Raw genomic sequence first — 24,268 nt, forward strand, 5'->3', positions numbered from 1 at the left:
ATTCTCCTTCAAGGAGTAAATGTAAAGAAACGTTATGCGGGAGACGGGTGTAATTTCCCTTCAAGGATCCCGCTGGGAAATAGAAGTGATCACAGAAAGCGGCTGCAGATTATCTCAGGCTGAGACGCCCTGCAGAAAACAAGGCACCCCATGCGGCCTTATTAAAGTGATGCCCGCTGCCCTGGGTATAGCTGGCAGTGCCCAAGATGGGGTATATTAGATGGGTGGTAAGGGGCGGAGGAACCTTAGCTCTCCAGCTGTTGCAAAACTACAACTCCCATCATGCATGGACAGCCATAGCTAAAGCTTTGGCTGTCCAGGCATGATGGGAGTTTTAGTTTTGCAACAGCTGGAGAGCCAAGGTTCCCCACCCCTGCTGTAACCAATATGGTTGCCTTAAAGGCACTGTCCCAAGATTTAAAGTTATCCCCTATCCACAGGATATTTAACCAATCGGTAGTGGCCAAGCCACTGGGACCCCCAATGATCAAGAAATTGCAAATCAAATGTCTGAGTGAATGGATTGGTGCACGCTCGGCCTATGCTGGAAGTTTGTTCCAAGCATCTACTACTCTTTCAGTAAAGTAATATTTTCTCACGTTGTTTGTGATCTTCCCCCAGTAACCCCTCACTGTGTCTTCTTATTCCTGAGTTCAGTTTTTTACTAAAAACACTTCCGTCCTGACCCTATTTTAGTCCTGTAACATATATAAAGGTTTTCATCATGTCCCCCCTTTCCCTTCTTTCCTCCAGATTATACAGATTCACATCCTTACGTCTTTCCTGATATGGTTTATGCTTCACACCCTCCACCATTTTTTTAGACGTCTTTGGACCCGTTCTGTTTTATCAATATCCTATCTGTAGGTGAGGTCTCCAGAACTGGACACAGTGGACACAGTATTCCAGATGTGATGTCACAGAGTGCTATACAGCGGGATCTCGAATTCCCTCTTCCTACTGGTTATACCTCTAGCTATGCAGCCCAGCATACCATTATATATATATATATATATATATATATATATATATATATATACAGCCCAGCATACCATTATATATATATATATATATATATATATATATATATATATATATATATATACTGACCAGCATACCATTATATACAGCCCAGCATACCATTATATATATATGTATATATATACACAGCCCAGCATACCATTATATATATATATATATATATATATATAGCCCAGCATACCATTTTATATATATATATATATATATATATATATATATATATACAGCCCTGCACACCATTATATATATATACAGCCCAGCATACCATTATATACATATATATACAGCCCAGCATACAATTATATATACAGTATACAGCCCAGGACACCATTATTTATACAAAGCCGAGCATACCATTATATATATATATATACAGCCCAGCATGCCTTTATATATACAGCCAAGCATACCATTATATATATATACAGCCCCGCATGCTAATATATATATATATATATATATATATATATATATATATATATATATGGTTGCCTGGATACTGAGACGCTTCATACCTGTAAACATGTCCGTGCGTTCCAAGTGAGCGTGCGGTCCACCCCCGACACATGGAAGGAGATGCCGTCGCTGTGACTGTCTGTGAGGAATCCTCTATTGCCCTATAATGAACCTTAAGCTTGACTATTTGCTTAATTGATAGATCTCACTACTATGTATTAGATTATTCACTTTTATTTGGAATGAATTTCCCTTACATGGAACACCAATAGTATTGGACTTTGCTAATTTGATCACTCCCACTTTAGCACACGTCATTAATTGACTCGTCACATATGTATATAACACCTGTGTTTTATGTGTGTATTCACTGGCTTGAAAAATCTCCTATTGAAGGAACGAAACGTCGCTGTTTTTCCTTGTGTATCACGTATGGAATAAATTTTTCATGTGCTTTTCACCTGGATGTGCTGCAGTCGAATTTTCTTTATATATATATATATATATATATATATATATATATATATATATATATAGCCCAACATACCATTATATATACAGCCCAGCATACCAATATATATATATATATATATATATATATATATATATATATATATATATATATACACACACACACACAAAGTGGTCTCTCAACAATATTAATTGGTTCCAGGACGACCATTGTATGTTGAAAATATTGTATGTTCAGACCAAAATTCTATTTACACTATACTCTGGAGCATCACTACTAGACAGCCAACCAGTGCAGGCATTTCACTAATACTGGGATTTTATCAGTAAAATGTCCAGTTTCATTGGTTGATCATCTAGTCATTTACATGTGCTGCAGATCCTGACTGTCTGTAGCATTGTATGTTGTATGTTAAGTCTGGTCTCAAGTTACAGTGGTCCAGAAGGGACCATTGTATGTTGAAAATATACAGCCGCCCAGCATACAATTTGCTTTCCCTACTGCCTGGTTGCACTGGTGACTCATTGTGATGTGTCAGAAATCACTTCCCCTAAATCCTTCTCTTCTGAAGTCTTTGCCAACATAGAACTGCCGATATGAAACTTTGATATAGGATTCCTCCTCCCCAAGTGCATATGTAGATATAGCAGTGCTAGGTAGTATGGTATAGGGTACTGTAGATATAGCAGAGCTAGGTAATTTGGTATAGTGTACTGTAGATATAGCAGAGCTAGGTAAGTAGCCAGATGTGAGCATCATCACAAATGGGTTAAATAATGGTCTATATAGTGGATCAAGTTAATTTGTACGGAAGAGACAGAAAAGGAATGACTCATAGAGTTGACATAGCAGAACAATGACTGCCTACACCGAGGGCGTACGTGCCACACAGGCAGACCGTGCAGCTGTCATGGGAAACCTGGAGAGAACGAGGGACTCAAACTGCGTTGGCTTCGACACAAAAGAAAAATGTCACTTCTATGACCAGTATGGCTATATAGGGACTCCTCCCTGCCCTCTCCATCGGTCATACAACATTCGCTAATGGTGCGGCCTGTCCAAAAATCAAGACACATACATGGGGGGAGGGACATCACTAACTACCTATCTATAGGGATCAAGTGAATGTCAACCTAGAATACCATGGAGTGCCCACACAGTGCCTATGTCAATACAGAACATCACTAAGTACCCTTCTATAGGGGTCAAGTAAATGCCAACAGAGAATATATGGGGAGTGCCCTAACAGTGCCCATGTCAATAAAGAACATCACTAACTACCTATCTATAGGGATCAAGTGAAGGTAAATCTAGAATGAGGGAGTGCCCACAGAGGGTTCTGGTATTATGAAAGTGCCCACAGAGGGTTCTGGTGTTATCGAACTGCCCTCAGAGGCTTCTGGTATTATGAAAGTGCCCACAGAGGGTTCTGGTATTATAAAAGTGCCCACAGAGGGTTCTGGTATTATGAAAGTGCCCACAGAGGGTTCTGGTATTATCAAAGTGCCCACAAAGGGTTGAGTTGACTGTCAACACAGGATACCATTAGGTGCCCACCAATAAAGTTCATATAAATGTCAAACATAGTGCCCACAGAGGGCATTATGAAAGTGGGCACATTGGCATTATCCACACATCCTGCGCTGGTGGTGCCCAAATTAGGGATTCAGTTAAATGTCAACACAGATTCAGGATATCGCCATCACCGTTGATCAGTGGGTGCAGACAGAGGGTTATATCCAGGGGGGGAATGAACATAAGTGCCCACAGAGGGTTCAGCTGACTGTCAACTCAGAACATTAATAGGTGTCTATTGATATAGTAGGTAAGAAAATGTATTGGTGCCCACAGAGGGCGTTGTCAAAGTAGCGACATAGAGTCTTGTGTTGGTAGTGCCCACAATATAGGTACATTAAGTGCCAGGATCAGGTGAACGCCACCATGGGCAATTGGTGAGTTCGGACGTTGGCACAATGGCCATGTTATGAAAACATCTAGTGTTGGCAGTGCCCACATTATGGGTTCATATGTTATCTGTAAGTGCCACACAGGGGTGAAGGTGAAGACCAATGTGCCTGCATACAGGGGTATCAACATAAGTGCCCAAGACGGAGGTGAATGTCATCATGAAGGTGTGCCCACAAGTTTTTACTGAGGTTGAGGTGAATGTCAACAAGGAAGATGTCAACCTAAATTATGAAGATGACGGGTCAGGGGAGGTGGCCCAGATCTGTGATCACGTAGAGCGGGTGTCAGACTGCCCCACAGGTGATGGAGGGTGCCCGGCGCCTCCATGGGCGCAACGTGATGTACATGTAATACTGAGGCATGGGGACCGAAGAGGAGACATCTGTACAGAGCAAGAGAGGGAGATGAGACAGACTGATCATTCAATGAGACAGACCTATTATTCAGCAGATAGCCTCAAACAGGTGATGGAGACAGACGGCTGCCTGGAGAAGGGGACGCAGAGACAGATGGAGAAAGCAAGAAGAATGAGACCGCGAAGGGTGAACGGATGTGAGACAGACAGACAGACACCTTGGAAAATGACAGCCATTTGCATCTAGAATTAGACCCGATCCATAGAGACAGGACATTTGTGCAACGAGAGGCTGAAAACCATCACAGATCATAGAGGGAGGAGGAGATGTGAGACATAGGAGACAGGACAGACAGACCTGTAAAATAAGAGACAGACCAGACGGCTATGTGCAGAGCGAGAGAGAGAGGTGGACATTTGGGTGTAAAGGAGACAGCTGGTACCAGCGATGCGCTCTCCTCTGTCTCCATGGTAACCTCTAGGCATCTTGCAAGGAGACAGCAAACGAGAGATATAGGAGGGGTGGGGGGTGTAGAGAGACTCCGAAAGTACGAGATAGAAAGAGAGAGCCACAGAGTGTGTGACGGACCCAGCAACCTCTGGATGTCACACCAAAAGAGACACCCTGAGTCATTCACACAAAACCAGAGAGCGAGTCCGAGACGCTTCCTCTCCTCAGTACACAATGTCCCCGTCTTGTCACAGCCCGCAATAACTTGTACCATTAACGCAGTTCTGCAGAGCATCTCGCCGTTAACCCCTTCTCCACAGACCGGCTCGGCTATCCCTCTATTAACTCCTCGTCTCCTTTTTTTTCGAAAACCGCCTTTCGTTTTTAACCTGTCAGGTACATGCGAAGTCTCCCCTGAGCTCGCCCCGCAGAGCGTCGCTCCGGTTGTGGCCCCCACCATCACCACCACCACCACCACCCTCCCTTGTTCCCAAGACACTGCAGAATGTTGCATCTTGCATGCAACAGTGGACAAGGAAGGGTAAAGAGCAAGAGAAGAGAAAGGTGGAGACAGTCTGCAAGGGAGGGAGAGAGATAATATGAGTGGATGGAAGGGAGAGAGGGGGAGAGAGTGAAAGTGTGAGAGGGAGGGAGAGAGAGAAAGAGAGAGAGAGCGCAGTGATCCTGCCAGACAGAGCGAGAAAAAGAGAGAGAGAGACCGAGAAGCATCCCCAAAGCCAGCCTGCACCCCAAAACTGAGGTCAGAGCCCCCTACCCCAGCTGTGTGTGTGTGACTACCTGCGTGGTGTGTCAGCTATACTAGGGAGAGCAATAATCCATCTTTGCTCTGGAGCTGTGGGCTCGTCCACCTGTTGTGCATCCATGTAGCGGTGCACCGGCTGGGTGTGTAGCTGCAGCACTCTGTGTGTGTGTGTGACACTGACAGTGCATGCTTTGTGGGTGTGTCAGTGACTGGCACTAGTGCAAGAATACACCGACACACCGATGCCTGGCGTCCACTTGGCACAAAGGTGTGATAGAAAGTGTCACTGGGAAGGGATCTAAGAAGTAGAGCAACCTGTGGCTTGAAGGTGGTTGAAGAACTACAAGTACCAGCTTGTGGTTTTACAATGGCACAGGTCTCTTCCAAAACTATAACCTCTGTATTATAGTATTGACTCCATATACCTCCACCTACTTACACTGACCTGCAAAGTCCTAGGAAGACTTTACAAAGAATCGCTAGTCCTGTAGATACCCCAGCCAAGGCAAAGTGGCTTGTTGGCCACCAGGCACCCAGGACATATGCCCCCTAGCTATGCCCATGCTTTATAGAACACACTATTATGGCGTCTTTTATTTTTCTGGCTCCCAGTTGCAATGTTCAGCTCCATAAGACGTCTCTGATCCTATTGGGAGGGTTCTAGAGGAATAAGGGATGGACCGGAATGATCATGTAGATAGTAATGTGTAACCAGGGAAGTGCTGGCGATTCTACAGTTGTCTCCGTCTAACTCATTCTTCAACCCACAGGCAATGATCGACTCGTCCTGGGGTTAACTCTGTGCCGTCCAACATGAAGTGGTATGTAAGACGGGGTAACTGGGCTAAACTGGGGGTGGGGGTAACAGGAGGGCAGTAAGTGCTGGGATAGGGAGGTAAGGGTGAAAGACTGATTCCTACCTAGTATACAAAGTAGACTTATTGAGGTTTGTTATGTAGGATGTGTATATATGTGTGTTGACGGATGTATACTTATAGGTTTTTAGGATACGTTGGATACATATTGGTTTGGGTGGACAGTGGGGGGGGGGGTATAAGAGGATGTGTATATATGTGTGTTGATGGATGTATACTTATAGGTTTTAGGATACATATTGGTTTGGGTGGACAGTGTGGAGGGGGGGGGGGGCTATAAGAGGATGTGTTTATCTATAGAATGCCTGTGTATAAACCACAATATTCCGTCTATTAGATTTATTTTACAATGTTCTATAGACAATAAAGTCATAAACAGGCAGTAAATGCTCGATGGTGATTCTGGAAGGAAGCAAAACTACAATGTCCAAAAAAAAAAAAAGCAAAAAGAAGAGTGCGCAGGCATGGATGAAGAAAGATCGAGTATGAGGAGGCTACAGGGTATGAGGAGGCTACAGAGTGTGAGGAGGCTACAGAGTACTGTATGATGAGGTTATAGAGTATGAAGAGGCTACAGGGTATGAGGAGGCTACAGAGTATGAGGAGGCTACAGGGTATGGGGAGGCTACAGGGTATGAGGAGGCTACAGTGTATGAGGAGGCTACAGGGTATGAGGAGGCTACAGGGTATGAGGAGGCTACAGGGTATGAGGAGGCTACAGAGTATGAGGAGGCTACAGGGTATGAGGAGGCTACAGAGTAGTGTATGAGGAGGCTACAGGGTATGAGGAGGCTACAGAGTGTGAGGAGGCTACAGGGTATGGGGAGGCTACAGGGTATGAGGAGGCTACAGGGTATGAGGAGGCTACAGGGTATGGGGAGGCTACAGAGTACTGTATGAGGAGGCTACAGGGTATGAGGAGGCTACAGAGTATGAGGAGGCTACAGGGTATGAGGAGGCTACAGGGTATGAGGAGGCTACAGGGTATGGGGAGGCTACAGGGTATGAGGAGGCTACAGGGTATGAGGAGGCTACAGGGTATGAGGAGGCTACAGTGTATGAGGAGGCTACAGGGTATGAGGAGGCTACAGTGTGCGAGGGGAAATGTGCAGGGACGTGGAGGAAATGTTTAGGATGTGCAGAGAAACAAGGTTAGAAGGTGCCGAGTGTCTAGAGGAATAGGGTAGAATGCTCCGAGCATTTGGAGGAATAGGGTAGAATGTGCTGTTTGTCTGCTAACAGGATATGATACAAAGCCTGGCGTATGAGGAAATTATAAGACGTCATATATTATATAATAATAATTATAAGCAAAACTAAAAAGTGGAGTGACAATGTTTTCAGAATGCTCTGTCAGTATGGTGACACAATGCCACAAGGTCTGGGCTGTGAGGATGAAGTATATAACATGTAGAGCGCTCACAGAGACAGAGAAGGAGGCAGAATAGAGTACTTCATGGTGGGGAACAATGTTTAGAATGCCCTATGGTGACACAATGCTACAAGGTTAGCCTGTGAGGAAGTATATAATATTTAAAGTGCAGATTAGAGTGCGTCATGTAGGGCAACAATATTTAGAGTGCTCTGTGGTGATAGGGGCTATAAGGTCTAGGCTGGGAGGAAGTATAGAACATGTACGGTGCTGGTGGAGACAAGTACGAGGGGCAGATTAGAGCACTTCATGTAGGAGAACGATTGAGAATGCTGTACGGTGATACAAGGTCTAGGCGAGGAAAGGTGCGAGGAAATGTATAATATTTGCAGAGCTTAATAAGGCAAATACAAGGAGACAGAGACAGGAGACAGATTAGAGTGCTTCATGTAACTGTTAATATGCAATTTAGATATGGTAACACAAGACTACAATGTCTAGGCTGTGACAATGGAAGCTATAATGCAGAATAAAGAAGGCGCAAAAGAGAATATTAGAGTGATTCATGTAGCGTAACAATGTTCGAATGTTCTATGGTTGCTTATGCTTATAAAGACAAATGAGGCTATAAGGAAGTATATAACATGTAGAGCGCTCACCGAGACAAGTACAGGAGGCAGATTAGAGCGCTTCATATAGAGAAACGGTTAGAATGCCCTGTAGTCTGTAAGGTCTGAACCGTGAGGAAATGTAAACTGTCTAGAGTGCTTAAGAAGGCAAATATAGGGGAGCAGATTAGAGTGCTCAACGTAGGAAAACAATCTTAGAGTGCTCTATAGGTCTGGTGACACGAGGCTACTATGTCTAGGCTGTGATGAAACCAGCTATAATGTGTACAGTACTCAAGAAGACAAGTACAGAGCGGCAGCTTAGAGTGCTTCATGTAGGGAAACAATACTAGAATGCTATATATTATATTCTGGATTACATACTGGTAATGTATAAAGTGCGTTGGTACAGAAAGGTTCGGTGTAGCAATGTTGGGAAGTCCATTGTGGGGCAGAGAATTGTTCAACGTCCAGTGTGTTATAGCATTATTCCACAGAACGATTATCGTTCATAAACTCGCTCCAACGACCGCTCGTTAACGATAATCGCTTCGTGTAATTGGTGTAAACGAGCGAACGACAAAGGCGAAATCGTTATGCTGTCGTTCAAAATTGTTTTTCAGCATGTCGAAAAAAAGTTGTTGGTCTTTGAAAGATAATTCGCTAATCGGTTCATAAAATTAGAAATCTTTCAGTCGTTCGTAAAAAGGTTTAAAAAAAGTAGGTGTGTCGTATGGTCATGATCACCCCGGCGAACGTTTTAAACGACCATGTAACGACCGCAAAATAATGGTTACACTACATATATCGTTCACGTTATGTGTTATCGTTCGCTAAAAAAAATCGTTTAGTGGTCGTTAACGAGCGGTCGTTGGTGCGCGTTTATGAACGATAATCGTTCCGTGGAATAGGGCTATTAGGAGACAAGAAGAAAGCTGGAGGGAAGAACTAGAATGTGTAGTGTTCATGATAGAGTGCGCAATGCTGGAGGTAGAAAGGTTGGAATGGATAATGGGGTATTCCTACAATCAACATGTAGCATGGGGTCCTAGCATGATCTATGGGGTCCTATCACTGGGAACCCATCAACTATTAGAGCAGGGGTCCCAAGCCCCCTGTTCCTCCACACTGGACAGGTTCCAGTCTATGGGGCCAATGATGTCACTGTGCTCTGTCTCCTCCTTACTAGGGAGGCCATTCATGTAGGGGTTGGAGTTCCCCTTTGGAGCAGCCATCCCTATACACATATATGATGACTGTACAGACAAATAAGAAAAAAAATCAGCCCCACATCAAAGCCGGGGGCTACCACAAAAATAAACCCGCCACGTCTTTGGATATTATTCTTGTGGTAGCCCCTGGCTATGATGTGGTGCGCTGAGACTTTATTCTCTATTTGCCTGTAATGTGCAGATAGTGACGTGCGGGGATCAGGTGGACGTCGTGGACAAGTTCCAGCGCTTTGTTTGTTCCATCTCGTATATGATATTAGGAGTTTACTTAGAGCATGACAATATTCCAGATTGGAAACACTCAGCGCAGAACATCTACAGACAGACAGGGTTTTATTTTTCCAGTTTTTATTATTATTTATACATTTTTATATTTGCACCAAATATAACTTGTGCAATGCAAATGGGACCTCCAAGGAAGCCAGGACCGAAGGAAGGGAGGATATTGGTCAATCCCTCACCCCTTAGGATACATGCACACTCAGGGGGGTCGAGGGTTCACGTTTGGGAGAGATAGTTGTCTTTTCAGCGACGACTGTGTAAAACGTATAGCTGCGGCGGGTCAAGGGCTGGGGTGGGTCTGAATGACAGGCGAAACAGCGGCAGTGCGGGGGCAGGAGGCAGCCCACATGTCCTGCTTTTATCCCTTACCAAGCTGTTAATAAGACTGCAGGAGCGGTAATGATGATGATAAAATAAGACACGACAACAATGCCGCTATATCTACAGAAGTGACGGAGGAGCAGCAGGGGGTGTCACTGTAAAGCGCTGCACTTTTTCACCCACATGCTTCTGCTATAGGACAACCCCTTTCATTTTGGGCATTATATTAGGAGCACAATGTGAATCACGTCATCTCTCGTGGTTTACTCCTGTAAATATTTTGGGGGCGTCTGTGATTTTTGGTCCAGTTGTCTAGAGAAAGAGGTTGGAGGAGGTCAGTACCCTGTGCAAGGCAATGGCCCAATTTAAGAACAGTTTCCAAGTCAGGTACTGCATATATTCACTTGAATTGGATTTTGCTGCAATACTAGAGATGGCCTATGGATAAGGGTGGCGCTGTCACTCTATGTAACCAATTGCTATTGTAGTGTTCCTTATATGGCACCTGTCACAACAGCCTTTGCACTTAAAAGTAAGGTGGGGATGAAGATATTTAATGGTTTCGCCACCAGATGTCAGTATTTTGTGTATGAGCTTTTATATATATGTTTCACAGCTGTAGTTAACATAGGGTTACTGTTTTTTTGTATTCTGTGATCTTGTGGTCCAATGGAGATACTTCTTTTCTTTCTACCTCTCTATCTCTATACTTCTTTCATTGCACACTCTCTTCTTCACCACTCACAGGGGCTCTTACACACCCTGGTAGGAAGTAGTCACTTGGGGAGAGGAATTCTGATTCTCTGGGGAGGAAGACACACACACACAGAACAGGCATCCCTGCTGAACCTAGCCAGGGCCTGACTCTTTCCGTGACAGTCGAGTTGAGTTGTGTTAGTAAAGTGAAGACACATGTGTATGGAGAACCTAGAGACTTTCACCCCAGCCCAACCCTCTCAAAACAGTGCAGGATGGTATCCTAAGACAGAGGAATTGACCTGGATAGAGAAAAGCAACAGTAACGAAGGTCTATGTACTCTATCTCACAGCGCACGTGACACCAGATAATTTCGGACACTTAGCTAATCTCAGGTAACCAAGACTAGGGCTTGTGTCACCCTGACAGGACGGGTATACTGACACTACAGGGCAGAAGGTGGTTAGATGAAACACGGGCACAAGTATCCTTGTCTTCTCTCAAGAATCTCTCAAGTTCCGGCATAGCACACTGCTACCCTGGGTTGAGGCTCTCACGACAAACTCCTCTTCTCTCTTTTTTACTGCACAACACTAAGCTACACCAGCACCACTATTCTACCTCAGTACAGATCTAGTGAACACAAGTCTGTACCAAAGAGGTTGTCTATTATCAATGTATCCTTTATCACAAGAGACTATTAGTAAAGCCATTTTATTTATTTTACTGGGACTCCTTGGGTCACTCTCCCCTTTCTGTGGGTGGCAGTACCAACAGCCCGGGTGGGTTATCTCTCCACTCTGGACCACTGTGACAGAAGCCCAAGGGACCCATCACAGCCCATCAGGTCACCGACCATTTTAGGGGGATATAGCCAGTCACTACCTGAAAGCAGGTATACCATCACACCTGTGTGCTGAACTAGCACTGGCGTCACACCACAACCACCAGCATAATACCATCACAGCGGTGCAACCACCACACTATCAGAGCTGATACCTTAGGACATCCTGTACTCAGCCCATAAGGGCAGGGGTAAGAAGCTTTTGAACACTCCCAGTCAATCAGCCTTTCAGGGATCAGCTGATCCTCATTTGTCGGCTGATTGCGTCTTTTATGCGACATGAAAATCATCATGTAAACAGGGAACGTGCTGCCGTCAAACAATGTAACGTCTGGGGGGGAGGGGTGGTAATGAGCGATGGCAAGAACAATCATTTGTTTAAACATCGGCAGGTGTAAGCGAAGCCAAAATGAGCGGCCATTGATTTCCTATAGCGGTGATGGGCGCTCGTTGCTGGTAGAAGGTTCCTTAGAGTGCTCAGCTGTAGCTTAGGCTAGAATAGACTGTAAGAAGTGATAGAGTGAACAGCATGTGAGGAGTTAATTAGATTTCTCATCCCGGATACAGAATATTAGATTTTCAGGTGTGAGGGCAACGCATTAATAATTGCAGAACGGGGAGGCAATACTAGAGCGCTCAGACAGCCAGGATGCAGAGTGCTGGTAAGTAGGGTTAGAAAGCGTCTAGGAGAATTGCCAGATTATCAGGAGGAAACACTATACAGATACACGGCAGGGCTGGGAAAATGTCCGGTGTAATGTGAGATGCCCAGCATATGAGTGAGTGTTATTAGAGTGCTGACAGATCAGGGAGACAATGCTAGAGCGCTCACAGAGCAGGGAGGCAATGCTAGAGTGCTGACAGAGCAGGGAGGCAATGCTAGAGTGCTGATAGCAGGGAGGCAATGCTAGAGCGCTCACAGATCAGGGAGGCAATGCTAGAGTGCTGACAGAGCAGGGAGGCAATGCTACAGCGCTCACAGATCAGGGAGGCAATGCTAGAGTGCTCACAGAGCAGGGAGGCAATGCTACAGCGCTCACAGAGCAGGGAGGCAATGCTAGAGTGCTCACAGAGCAGGGAGGCAATGCTACAGAGCTCACAGATCAGGGAGGCAATGCTAGAGGGCTCACAGATCAGGGAGGCAATGCTAGAGCGCTCACAGAGCAGGGAGGCAATGCTAGAGTGCTCACAGAGCAGGGAGGCAATGCTAGAGCGCTAACAGAGCAGGGAGGCAATGCTAGAGCGCTCACAGAGCAGGGAGGCAATGCTAGAGCACTCACAGAGCAGGGAGGCAATGCTAGAGTGCTCACAGAGCAGGGAGGCAATGCTAGAGTGCTCACAGAGCAGGGAGGCAATGCTAGAGTGCTCACAGAGCAGGGAGGCGATGCTAGAGCGCTCATAGAGCAGGGAGGCAATGCTAGAGTGCTCACAGAGCAGGGAGGCAATCCTAGAGTGTTTACTGAGCAGGGAGGCAATGCTAGAGCACTTACGGAGCAGGGAGGCAATGCTAGAGTGCTCACAGAGCAGGGAGGTGATGCTAGAGCGCTCACAGAGCAGGGAGGCAATGCTAGAGCGCTCACAGAGCAGGGAGGCAATGCTAGAGTGCTCACAGAGCAGGGAGGCAATGCTAGAGTGCTCACAGAGCAGGGAGGCAATGCTAGAGGGCTCACAGAGCAGGGAGGCAATGCTAGAGTGTTTACTGAGCAGGGAGGCGATGCTAGAGCGCTCACAGAGCAGGGAGGCTATGCTAGAGCTCTCGCAGAGCAGGGAGGCAATGCTAGAGTGCTCACAGAGCAGGAGGCAATGCTAGAGCGCTCACAGAGCAGGGAGGCGATGCTAGAGTGCTCACAGAGCAAGGAGGCAATGCTAGAGTGCTCACAGAGCAGGGAGGCGATGCTAGAGCGCTCATAGAGCAGGGAGGCAATACTAGAGTGCTCACAGAGCAGGGAGGCAATCCTAGAGTGTTTACTGAGCAGGGAGGCAATGCTAGAGCACTTACGGAGCAGGGAGGCAATGCTAGAGCACTCACAGAGCAGGGAGGCAATGCTACAGTGCTCACAGAGCAGGAAGGTGATGCTAGAGCGCTCACAGAGCAGGGAGGCAATGCTAGAGCGCTCACAGAGCAGGGAGGCAATGCTAGAGTGCTCACAGAGCAGGGAGGCGATGCTAGAGCGCTCACAGAGCAGGGAGGCTATGCTAGAGCACTCACAGAGCTTGGAGGCAATGCTAGAGCACTCACAGAGCAGGGAGGCAATGCTAGAGCGCTCACAAAGCAGGGAGGTAACACTAGAGCACTCACAGAGCAGGGAGGCAATGCTAGAGGGCTCACAGAGCAGGGAGGCAATGCTAGAGCGCTCGCAGAGCAGGGAGGCAATGCTAGAGTGCTCACAGAGCAGGGAGGCTATGCTAGAGCGCTCACAGAGCAGGGAGGCAATGCTAGAGTGCTCACAGAGCAGGGAGGCAATGCTAGAGGGCTCACAGAGCAGGGAGGGAATGCTAGAGGGCTCACAGAGCAGGGAGGCAATGCTAGAGTGCTCACAGAGCAGGGAGGCAATGCTAGAGTGCTCACAGAGCAGGGAGGCAATGCTAGAGGGCTCACAGAGCAGGGAGGCAATGCTAGAGCGCTGACAGAGCAGGGAGGCAATGCTACAGCGCTCACAGAGCAGGGAGGCAACACTAGAGTGCTCACAGAGCAGGGGGACAATGTTAGTGTGCTGGCAGAGCAGGGAGGCAACACTAGAGCGCTCAGGCTTCACAGAATGGTACAGAAAAACAAGTGAAGAGACTAGAAAGTTTGTTAAAGTCACCAAAAGTGAGAATGGAGAATATTCTATAAGCAGGAGCGGCGGTAGAATACGCAAAGTGGTGGAAGAAACCAGAATGCCAGTTGTGTAGGGACAAGCTATGTATGTCCAGTGTAACAGGATGCTAGTCAGCAGGAAGGCAATAGAGCAATGTGATGATTTACTTACACACTGTATTATACTGTACAGCTGCATTCACAGTTCCTCAGGCTTCAGAGCTGAAATCTCCTAGCAATGTAGGAAGTGCTGTCGCTACAACAGGGACTGTACAGTATTTTGATGTAGGAGTAACTGCCCCGCTGTATTATAGGAGCTCCTGTAAGCTGTTAGGGAAGGAGGTGTCATCAACAAGCTTTTGTTTCCAATAATAGCAAGCAGAATTGTGAATGCAGCTGTGGAGTATAGGCTATAAGAAAGAATAAGTATGAGATGACAAATACAAACAGTGGCTAAACCTCTCATGTAGATCATATCTTAAGTATTATAAACTATTATACTCCAGAGCTGTATTGACAATTCTGCATGCTTCGGAGCTGAAATCTTCCTTAAACTGCTTGTTCAGTGTCTACATAGACTTTACTTTGGTGATTTGTATTTTGGGACTACTTGTCTTTTCTGATGCAGAAGGAACCAACTTCCCTGTCATGTTATAGGAGAGCAACTAAAAGGGGAGCCTGTCAGCAAGCTTGCTAACTGTTTTCAATAGAAACAAGCAGAATTATGAATGTAGCTCTGGAGTATAACGAAGGATATAACTATGAACAGAACTATGAACAGAAAACAAATATAATGTATCTGAAAAGTGACTCCTCCTCTTATATACTATTAAAAAGAAACTATTATGCTTCAGAGCTGCATTCATAATTCTGCAGAGTTTAAAGTCAAAATATCTCTGTATTTGTTTTCCGGAAAGTGCTGTGTGTTTTTTTATGTCAGAGAAACTAACAGCCCTGCTGAATTAAAGAGCCCCGGGGAGTAGCTGTCAACAAGCCTGCTGACTGTTTCTAATAATTACAAGATGAATCGTGAATGCAGCTCTGGAGTATAACACAGGCTATAACTTATATAACAAGTGGCTCCACATCTTATGTAGATTATATCTAAAGTTAAGTATGTTCAAGGTAAACAGGTGCCTTAAAGGGGTTCTTCACTATGGTCATTGAGATGAAACCACACCCTGCAGCGCCACCACAGGGGATATCAGGTATTACACAATGTCCATTGAACTTAATGGGCTGCCCAAGTAAAGCATTGGGGAGCAGGTACTGTAGTGTCTCCCCACTCTGGATAATAGATGGGAGCCCATTGTTAGTGGATTGGGAGAGCGCAGCGCGGATAGAGAGTGTGTGGGAAGCAATGCTGGGATGAGGAATGTTCACTTCATGTTCTCCAATCCCCGGAATATGTGTCAGCGACGATGCTAGAAGGAAACAGCATTCTGCTGACATCATCACCATTAAGCCCCTTATGGGAATAAAAGCTCTATGTATGTACGTAGAAGTGGATGGATGTGATGTGCTAATGGAGGGATCGTGCCAGAGCTGGGGGGGGGGGGATTGGTACGCTATACCAGACCACCGCAGTACCATCCGATTATACAGTACACAGTATATAGTATATAGTATTTGCAACCAATTTATTTAGCAATAAATGCTCCTAAAATTTTCCTTGATTTAAAAGGATGTATAGAGCTTTTATGCAGGTATGTGTCTCCATGGTAACAGACTACAAATACACCCTATGTAGTCTGATCCTGCAGCCATGCCACCTCTACTTTATAACCTACCTACAATGGTAGAAGAGACAGATACAAGGGAGATACAGGGGGATCAGACTATATACAAGGTTTATTTCCATAGTAGATCTGGATTCTTAAAGGGGTTATTACAAAAACATGGCTGCTTTTTCTTTTTAGAAACAGAACCACTCTTCTTTAGATGTTGGTTTTGCAGCTCTGTTCCATTGAAGTGAACGAAGCTGAGTTGTAATACCACACAGAACCTGAGGACAGGGGTGGGGCTGTTTTTTAGAGTGTCACTGTCAGTCTGTGTACAAATACTAAGCAAACATACCAAAGGGGTGGCACATACTCACTTTATTTTTGTACACTGAAATTCCGTCGTGGTCTTCTGATCTCTATACAGGACCACCAGAGCAAAGAGCTACACGTTGATTTCAATAGGTGCTGTGCAATACTTCCCTTCTCCTGTGGTGGCGCTGCAGGGAAGTTGGACACTTGCTCACCCGGTTTCCCTTACCACTGAACCTTTAGGAGCCTGACATTAGGACTTCCTGTAACCAGGTGGACAATCCCTTTAAGGAGACTCTTGAGTAGAAGAGGGTTACTAGGCATGGTGAAGGACTGGTGGGGGTGTGAGTCAGTCTACTAACCTTCCCCCTCTCTCTCAGGTCTGGCTGTCCATCCACCTTCTTCATTTATTACTCTATACTCCTATCAAGCTCGTGTTCTTCATTTCCCAGCCTCCTTCACCCTTCGAGGTCGCCTCTAAGGCCTTCATCTATCCCTAATCTACACTTCTCCGCTCCACAACCCTCAGGTTCTTCTCACCACCTCGACCTCCATGCTTCTTCCCCTATGACCGGATCAAAAGACTTTGCACCCCAAATCACATACTATGGCCACAGAGCCCCCCAGCACCTTCATCAGCGCCCTGCGCCCTCACGAGGCAGGCGTCAGTCCCCGGCCTCTAGCTTGCTCTTTCCCTCAGCCATTGAAGGAGCGGCTCCTCCATCTCAGTACCCATGGGCCATCTTGTGGGACCCTACGGTCTCCGATGAAGAAGGGGCCCTAAGTTCTTCCACTCCTCGTCCCTTTTACCACCCGGAGTGGGGCCACTTGGAAAACAATGAACCTGCACGGGGACTCGATTTGCGAGGGATCCCGACCACGCTGAGACCTCATGGGTTTCCTCCGAAAGATGAAGGTGAGTGAGGGATGAAACTGAGAAGGGGTCTGAACACTGGACGGGTCTTTGTACCAACGTTATTTCTGTCTTCTCTACAGGAACGGACCCCCAGCTGTATGTGACCATCGTCATCTCTGTGGTCATTGTGTTCGTGGCTACCGGAATAATCATCAAGTTCTGGTAAGTGGCCGCATGGTGGCTTCTACCCCAGTCACATCCAATGCTGGGTTCCTCTTAAAGGGGTTGTTTACCAAAATGTTTTTTCTTTCAAATCAACTGGGGCTTGAAAGTGCCAGAGATTTCAGTCTTCCTGTACTTATCAGCTGCTGGATGTCCTGCAGGAAGTGGTGTATTCTCTCCAGTCTGACACAGCGCTCTCTGCTGCCACCTCTGCCCATGTGAGGAACTGTCCAGAGCAGCAGCAAATCCCCACAGAATACCTCTCCTGCTCTGCAAACTGGAAACAATACACCACTTCCTGCAGGACATACAGCAGCTGATAAGTACTAAAAATATTTAATAAAGGTAAATTATAAATCTCTGGCACTTTCTGGCACTAGTTTATTTGAAAGAAAAAAATTTTGGTGAACAACCCCTTTAACTCTCAGGTTCTAAAGCCTGAGTGACAGGCTGGAGGGCACTACTGGTTATATAGTGTACACAGTGAGGGGTAATACATCTACATGGTGCCCAGGTAATACCAGCTGTACATATATAATTATATACAGGAGATACCCAGGTTATATCATCTGTACATATATATTTATATACAGTGTATACCCAGGTTATACCAGCTGTACATATATAATTACATGCAGGAGATCCCCAGGTTATACCAGCATTCTCCATATCACTATATACAGGAGATACCCAGGTTATACCACCTATGCATTTATAATTATATACAGGAGATACCCAGGTTATACCAGCTGTACATATATAATTATATACAGGAAATCCCCAGGTTATATCAGCTGTACATATATATATAATTATATACAGGAGATACCCAGGTTATACCAGCTGTACATATATATAATTATATACAGGAGATACCCAGGTTATACCAGCTGTACATATATAATTATATACAGGAGATACCCAGGTTATACCAGCTGTAAATATATAATTATATACAGGAGATACCCAGGTTATACCAGCTGTACATATATAATTATATACAGGAGATACCCAGGTTATACCAGCTGTAAAAATATAATTATATACAGGAGATACCAGGTTATACCAGCTGTAAATATATAATTATATACAGGAGATACCCAGGTTATAGCAGCTGTACATATATAATTATATACAGGAGATCCCCAGGTTATAGCAGCTGTACATAGATAATTATATACAGGAGATCCCCAGGTTATACCAGCAGTACATATATAATTATATACAGGAGATACCCAGGTTATAGCAGCATGCTCCACGTATGCTTATATTATAGCAGCTTTCAATGCATAATCATCCTGGAACCCACAGACAGGCCGGCATTAAGATGAAAGACCAGGGAGTGGCTGGTCAGGGATAATGTGAGCGAGATATATAAATATTTTATTGCGGCCTATAATTGGCGGTAACGTTTATAAATCTATATTTGCTGGCGCGCCTATGTTGTGACATAATATCAGACGTGTAAAATGCGTGCCGTCGCTTTAAATAAATGACTGCAAGCCATTATGAGGCTGTAATTGTAGCAGAGCTGAGTGCTCCCCTGCTGTGTCCTTCGGCGTGACTTCCTCCTCACAGCAGAGCAGAGGAACTTTGCTTCCCCCACAGAACAAATTACATTACAAATATATTCAGTGACGATGTCACCTTGAATTTTTTGCCTGAGTATGTACATCATGGAGATGCTTTATGGCACCATGATACTCCGAATAAACTCCACCCCCTGCATCATACAGCAGTGCCCGCCAACCTGTTGCTGAACTACAATACCCATCATGCCTGGACAGCCGAGGGTGTGTGATGAGGTTCCGCAGCAGCTGAGGTGTGTGATGAGGTTCTGCAGCAGCTGAGGTGTGTGATGAGGTTCTGCAGCAGCTGAGGTGTAATATGATGTTCTGCAGCAGCTGAGGTGTACGATGAGGTTCTGCAGCAGCTGAGGTGTAGTATTAGGTTCTGCAAAAGCTGAGGTGTATGATGAGGTTCTGCAGAAGCTGAGGTGTATGATGAGGTTCTGCAGCAGCTGAGGTGTATGATGAGGTTCTGCAGCAGTTGAGGTGTATGTTGATGTTCTGCAGCAGCTGAGGTATAGTATCATGTCCTGCAGCAGCTGAGATGTATTATGAGGTTCTGCAGCAGCTGAGGTGTATGATGAGGTTCTGCAGCAGCTGAGATGTATTATGAGGTTCTGCAGCAGCTGAGGTGTATTATGAGGTTCTGCAGCAGCTGAGGTGTGTGATGAGATTCTGCCGCAGCTGAAGTGTATGATGAGGTTCTGCAGCAGCTGAGGTGTGTGATGACGTTCTGCAGGAACTGAGGTATAGTAGGAGGTTCTGCAGCAGCTGAGGTCTAGTATGATGTTCAGCAGCAGCTGGGGTGTAATAGGATGTTCTGCAGCAGTTGAGGTGTATGATGAGGTTCTGTAGCAGCTGAGGTATATTACGATGTCACCGCCTGGTTGCACTGGTGACTCATTGTGAGGTGTCAGAAATCACTGTCCCTAAATCCTTCTCTTCTGAAGTCTGTGCCAACACAGAACTGCAGAAAACAGACAAACCTTACCCCCCGAACCTTCTCCTATATCACTATCCTTACCCACTAAACCTTCTCCTATGTCACTATCCTTAACCACCAATTCTTCTCCTATGTCACTATCCTTACCTACCAAACCTTCTCCTATGTCACTATCCTTACCTACCAAACCTTCTCCTATGTCACTATCCTTACCTACCAAACCTTCTCCTATGTCACTATCCTTACCTACCAAACCTTCTCCTATGTCACTATCCTTACCTCCCAACCCTTCTCCTATATCACTATCCTTACCTACCAAACCTTCTCCTATCTCACTATCCTTACCTACCAAACCTTCTCCTATGTCACTATCCTTACCTACCAAACCTTCTCCTATATCACTATCCTTACCTACCAACCCTTCTCCTATGTCACTATCCTTAACCACCAAACCTTCTCCTATGTCACTATACTTACCTACCAAACCTTCTCCTATGTCACTATCCTTACCCACCAAACCTTCTCCTATGTCACTATCCTTACCCACCAAACCTTCTCCTATGTCACTATCCTTACCTACCAAACCTTCTCCTATGTCACTATCCTTACCTACCAAACCTTCTTCTGTCACTATCCTTACCTACCAAACCTTCTCCTACATCACTATCCTTACCTACCAACCCTTCTCCTATGTCACTATCCTTACCTACCAAACCTTCTCGTATGTCACTATCCTTACCTACCAAACCTTCTCCTATATCACTATCCTTACCTACCAAACCTTCTCCTATGTCACTAGCCTTACCTACCAAACCTTCTCCTATATCACTATCCTTACCTACCAAACCTTCTCCTATGTCACTCTCCTTACCTACCAAACCTTCTCCTATATCACTATCCTTACCCACCAACCCTTCTCCTATGTCACTATCCTAACCTACCAAACCTTCTCCTACATCACTATCCTTACCTACCAAACCATCTCCTATGTCACTATCCTTACCTACCAAACCTTCTCCTACATCACTATCCTTACCTACCAATCCTTCTCCTATGTCACTATCCTTACCTACCAAACCTTCTCCTATATAACTATCCTTACCTACCAAACCCTCCTATGTCACTATCCTTACCTACCAAACCTTTTCCTATGTCACTATCCTTACCTACCAAACCTTCTCCTATGTCACTATCCTTACCTACCAAACCTTCTCCTATGTCACTATCCTTACCTACCAAACCTTCTCCTATGTCACTATCCTTACCTACCAAACCTTCTCCTATCTCACTATCCTTACCTCCCAACCCTTCTCCTATATCACTATCCTTACCTACCAAACTATATCTCAGTCTTTGCTGAAGTCCAGATAGGTGATATCTCCGGCAGTAAAGTCAGCCACTATAACACACAATGCAGCTGCTGAAGAACCTCTTTATACATAGAATCCCCACATGGCAGTAGATCAGTGATTGGTATAATACACAGCTTCTCCTCAGTGATCAGCGACAGCCGTTCCTGGAACGGAGATAATGACTGTGTATGTGACGCCGCTCATCTCTCTATAATCATCATGTTGTGACATAAGATGTCATATCTGTGCAGCGTCTAATAAGATGTGTTACCAGGAGACGTCCTGTATGCGGGGCAGGTCACTATATACCAGGAGCCTGTATACAGGGCAGGTCACTATATACCAGGAGCCTGTATACAGGGCAGGTCACTATATACCAGGAGCCTGTATACAGGGCAGGTCACTATATACCAGGAGCCTGTATACAGGGCAGGTCACTATATACTAGGAGCCTGTATACAGGGCAGGTCACTATATACCAGGAGCCTGTATACAGGGCAGGTCACTATATACCAGGAGCCTGTATACAGGGCAGGTCACTATATACCAGGAGCCTGTATACAGGGCAGGTCACTATATACCAGGAGCCTGTATACAGGGCAGGTCACTATATACCAGGAGCCTGTATACAGGGCAGGTCACTATATACTAGGAGCCTGTATACAGGGCAGGTCACTATATACCAGGAGCCTGTATACAGGGCAGGTCACTATATACCAGGAGCCTGTATACAGGGCAGGTCACTATATACCAGGAGCCTGTATACAGGGCAGGTCACTATATACCAGGAGCCTGTATACAGGGCAGGTCACTATATACCAGGAGCCTGTATACAGGGCAGGTCACTATATCACTATATACCAGGATCCTGTATACAGGGCAGGTCACTATATCCTAGGAGCCTGAATACAGGGCAGGTCACTATATACCAGGAGCCTGTATACAGGGCAGGTCACTATATACCAGGAGCCTGTATACAGGGCAGGTCACTATATCACTATATACCAGGATCCTGTATACAGGGCAGGTCACTATATCCTAGGAGCCTGAATACAGGGCAGGTCACTATATACTAGGAGCCTGTATACAGGGCAGGTCACTATATCACTATATACCAGGATCCTGTATACAGGGGCAGGTCACTATATACCAGGAGCCGCCCTGTATACGGGGCAGGTCACTATATACTAGGAGCCTGTATACAGGGCAGGTCACTATATAACTATATACCAGGATCCTGTATACACGGGCAGGTCACTATATACCAGGAGCCGCCCTGTATAAGGGGCAGGTCACTATATACTAGGAGCCTGTATACGGGGGAAGGTCACTATATACCAGGAGCCGTCCTGTATACGGGGCAGGTCACTATATCACTATATACCAGGATCCTGTATACAGGGGCAGGTCACTATATACCAGGAGCCTATATACAAGGCAGGTCACTATATCACTATATACCAGGATCCTGTATACAGGGCAGGTCACTATATACCAGGAGCCTATATACAAGGCAGGTCACTATATACCAGGAGCCTGTATACGGGGCAGGTCACTATTTTGCTATATATTATGAGCCTGTATACAGGGCAGGTCATGGTAACATGGTAAAGAGAACCCCTTCTGTGCTGATCCAGGGAAGGCAAAACCCCTATGAGGCAGACGACAATTGCCCCACCACAGGGAGAAAACTCCCCCCCGACTCCAATGGCAACCAGAATAATCCCTGGATCAACGTATCACCGGAAATCTAATGCCCATAACTTGTAATATTATATTGTTCAAGAAAAGCATCCAGGCCTCCCTTGAACTTATTTAATGAATCAGCCATGACAACATCACGTGGCAGAGAGTTCCACAGTCTTACCGCTCGTACAGTAAAGAACCCGCGTTGATGCTGATGATAAAATCTTCTTTCCTCTAGACGTAGAGGATGCCCCCTTGTCATGGTTACAGACCTAGGAGTAAAAAGATCACTACAAAGATCTCTGTACTGTCCATTCATATATTTGTACATTGTGATCAGATCGCCCCTAAGACGTCTTGTTTCTAGTGTAAATAACCCCAAGCGTGATAACCTGTCCTGGTCCTGTAACCCACCCATTCCCTTAACCCCTTAAGGTCCAAGCCAATTTTCGTTTTTGCGCTTTTGCTTTTTCCATTTTATGTTTAAAAGTCCATAGCGCTTGCATTTTTTCACCTAGAGACGTATATGAGCGCTTATTTTTTGCGAAACCAATTGTACTTTGCAATGACAGGCTGAATTTTTCCATAAAATATGTTGTGAAACCGGAAAAAAATCATTTGCGCTGTCAAATTGAAAAAAAAACGAATTTGTTTTGATTTCGGGGAGTTTTGCATTTACGCCGTTCGCCCTATGGTAAAACTGACTTGTTATGCATGTTCCTCAAGTCGTTACGATTACTATGATATATAACATGTATAACTTATATTGTATCGGATGGCCTGTAAAAAATTCAAACCATTGTTAACAAATATATGTCATTTAAAATCTCTCCATTCCCAGGCTTATAGCGCTTTTATCCTTTGGTCTATGGGGCTGTGTGAGGTGTCAGTTTTTGCGCCATGATGCGTTCTTTCTACCGGTACCTTGATTGCGCATATACGACTTTTTGATCGCTTTTTATTACATTTTTTCTGGATTTGATGCGACCAAAAATGCGCAATTTTGCACTTTGGGATTTTTTTGCGCTGACGCCGTTTACCGTGCGAGATCAGGAATGTGATTAACTAATA

General features: G+C 45.4%; 1 protein-coding gene across 6 annotated transcripts in view; it reads left to right on the forward strand.

Annotated features, from left to right (window-relative positions):
• Positions 1-4,428: 4,428 nt before the first annotated feature.
• Positions 4,429-24,268, forward strand: part of PIANP (PILR alpha associated neural protein) — a 32,641-nt gene continuing 12,801 nt past the window's right edge. Inside the window, exons 1-4 of one of the 6 annotated variants that reach the window (XM_069979911.1) lie at positions 4,429-4,489; positions 6,277-6,327; positions 16,951-17,486; positions 17,567-17,648. In XM_069979911.1, the coding sequence (XP_069836012.1) occupies positions 6,320-6,327; positions 16,951-17,486; positions 17,567-17,648 (626 nt within the window). In that variant the 5' untranslated portion in view covers positions 4,429-4,489; positions 6,277-6,319. The other 5 variants (XM_069979912.1, XM_069979909.1, XM_069979907.1 and 2 more) reach the window with 5 other exon arrangements.

This window comes from Dendropsophus ebraccatus, chromosome 8 (genome assembly GCF_027789765.1).
Source record: "Dendropsophus ebraccatus isolate aDenEbr1 chromosome 8, aDenEbr1.pat, whole genome shotgun sequence".
Taxonomy (NCBI): Eukaryota; Metazoa; Chordata; class Amphibia; order Anura; family Hylidae; genus Dendropsophus; species Dendropsophus ebraccatus.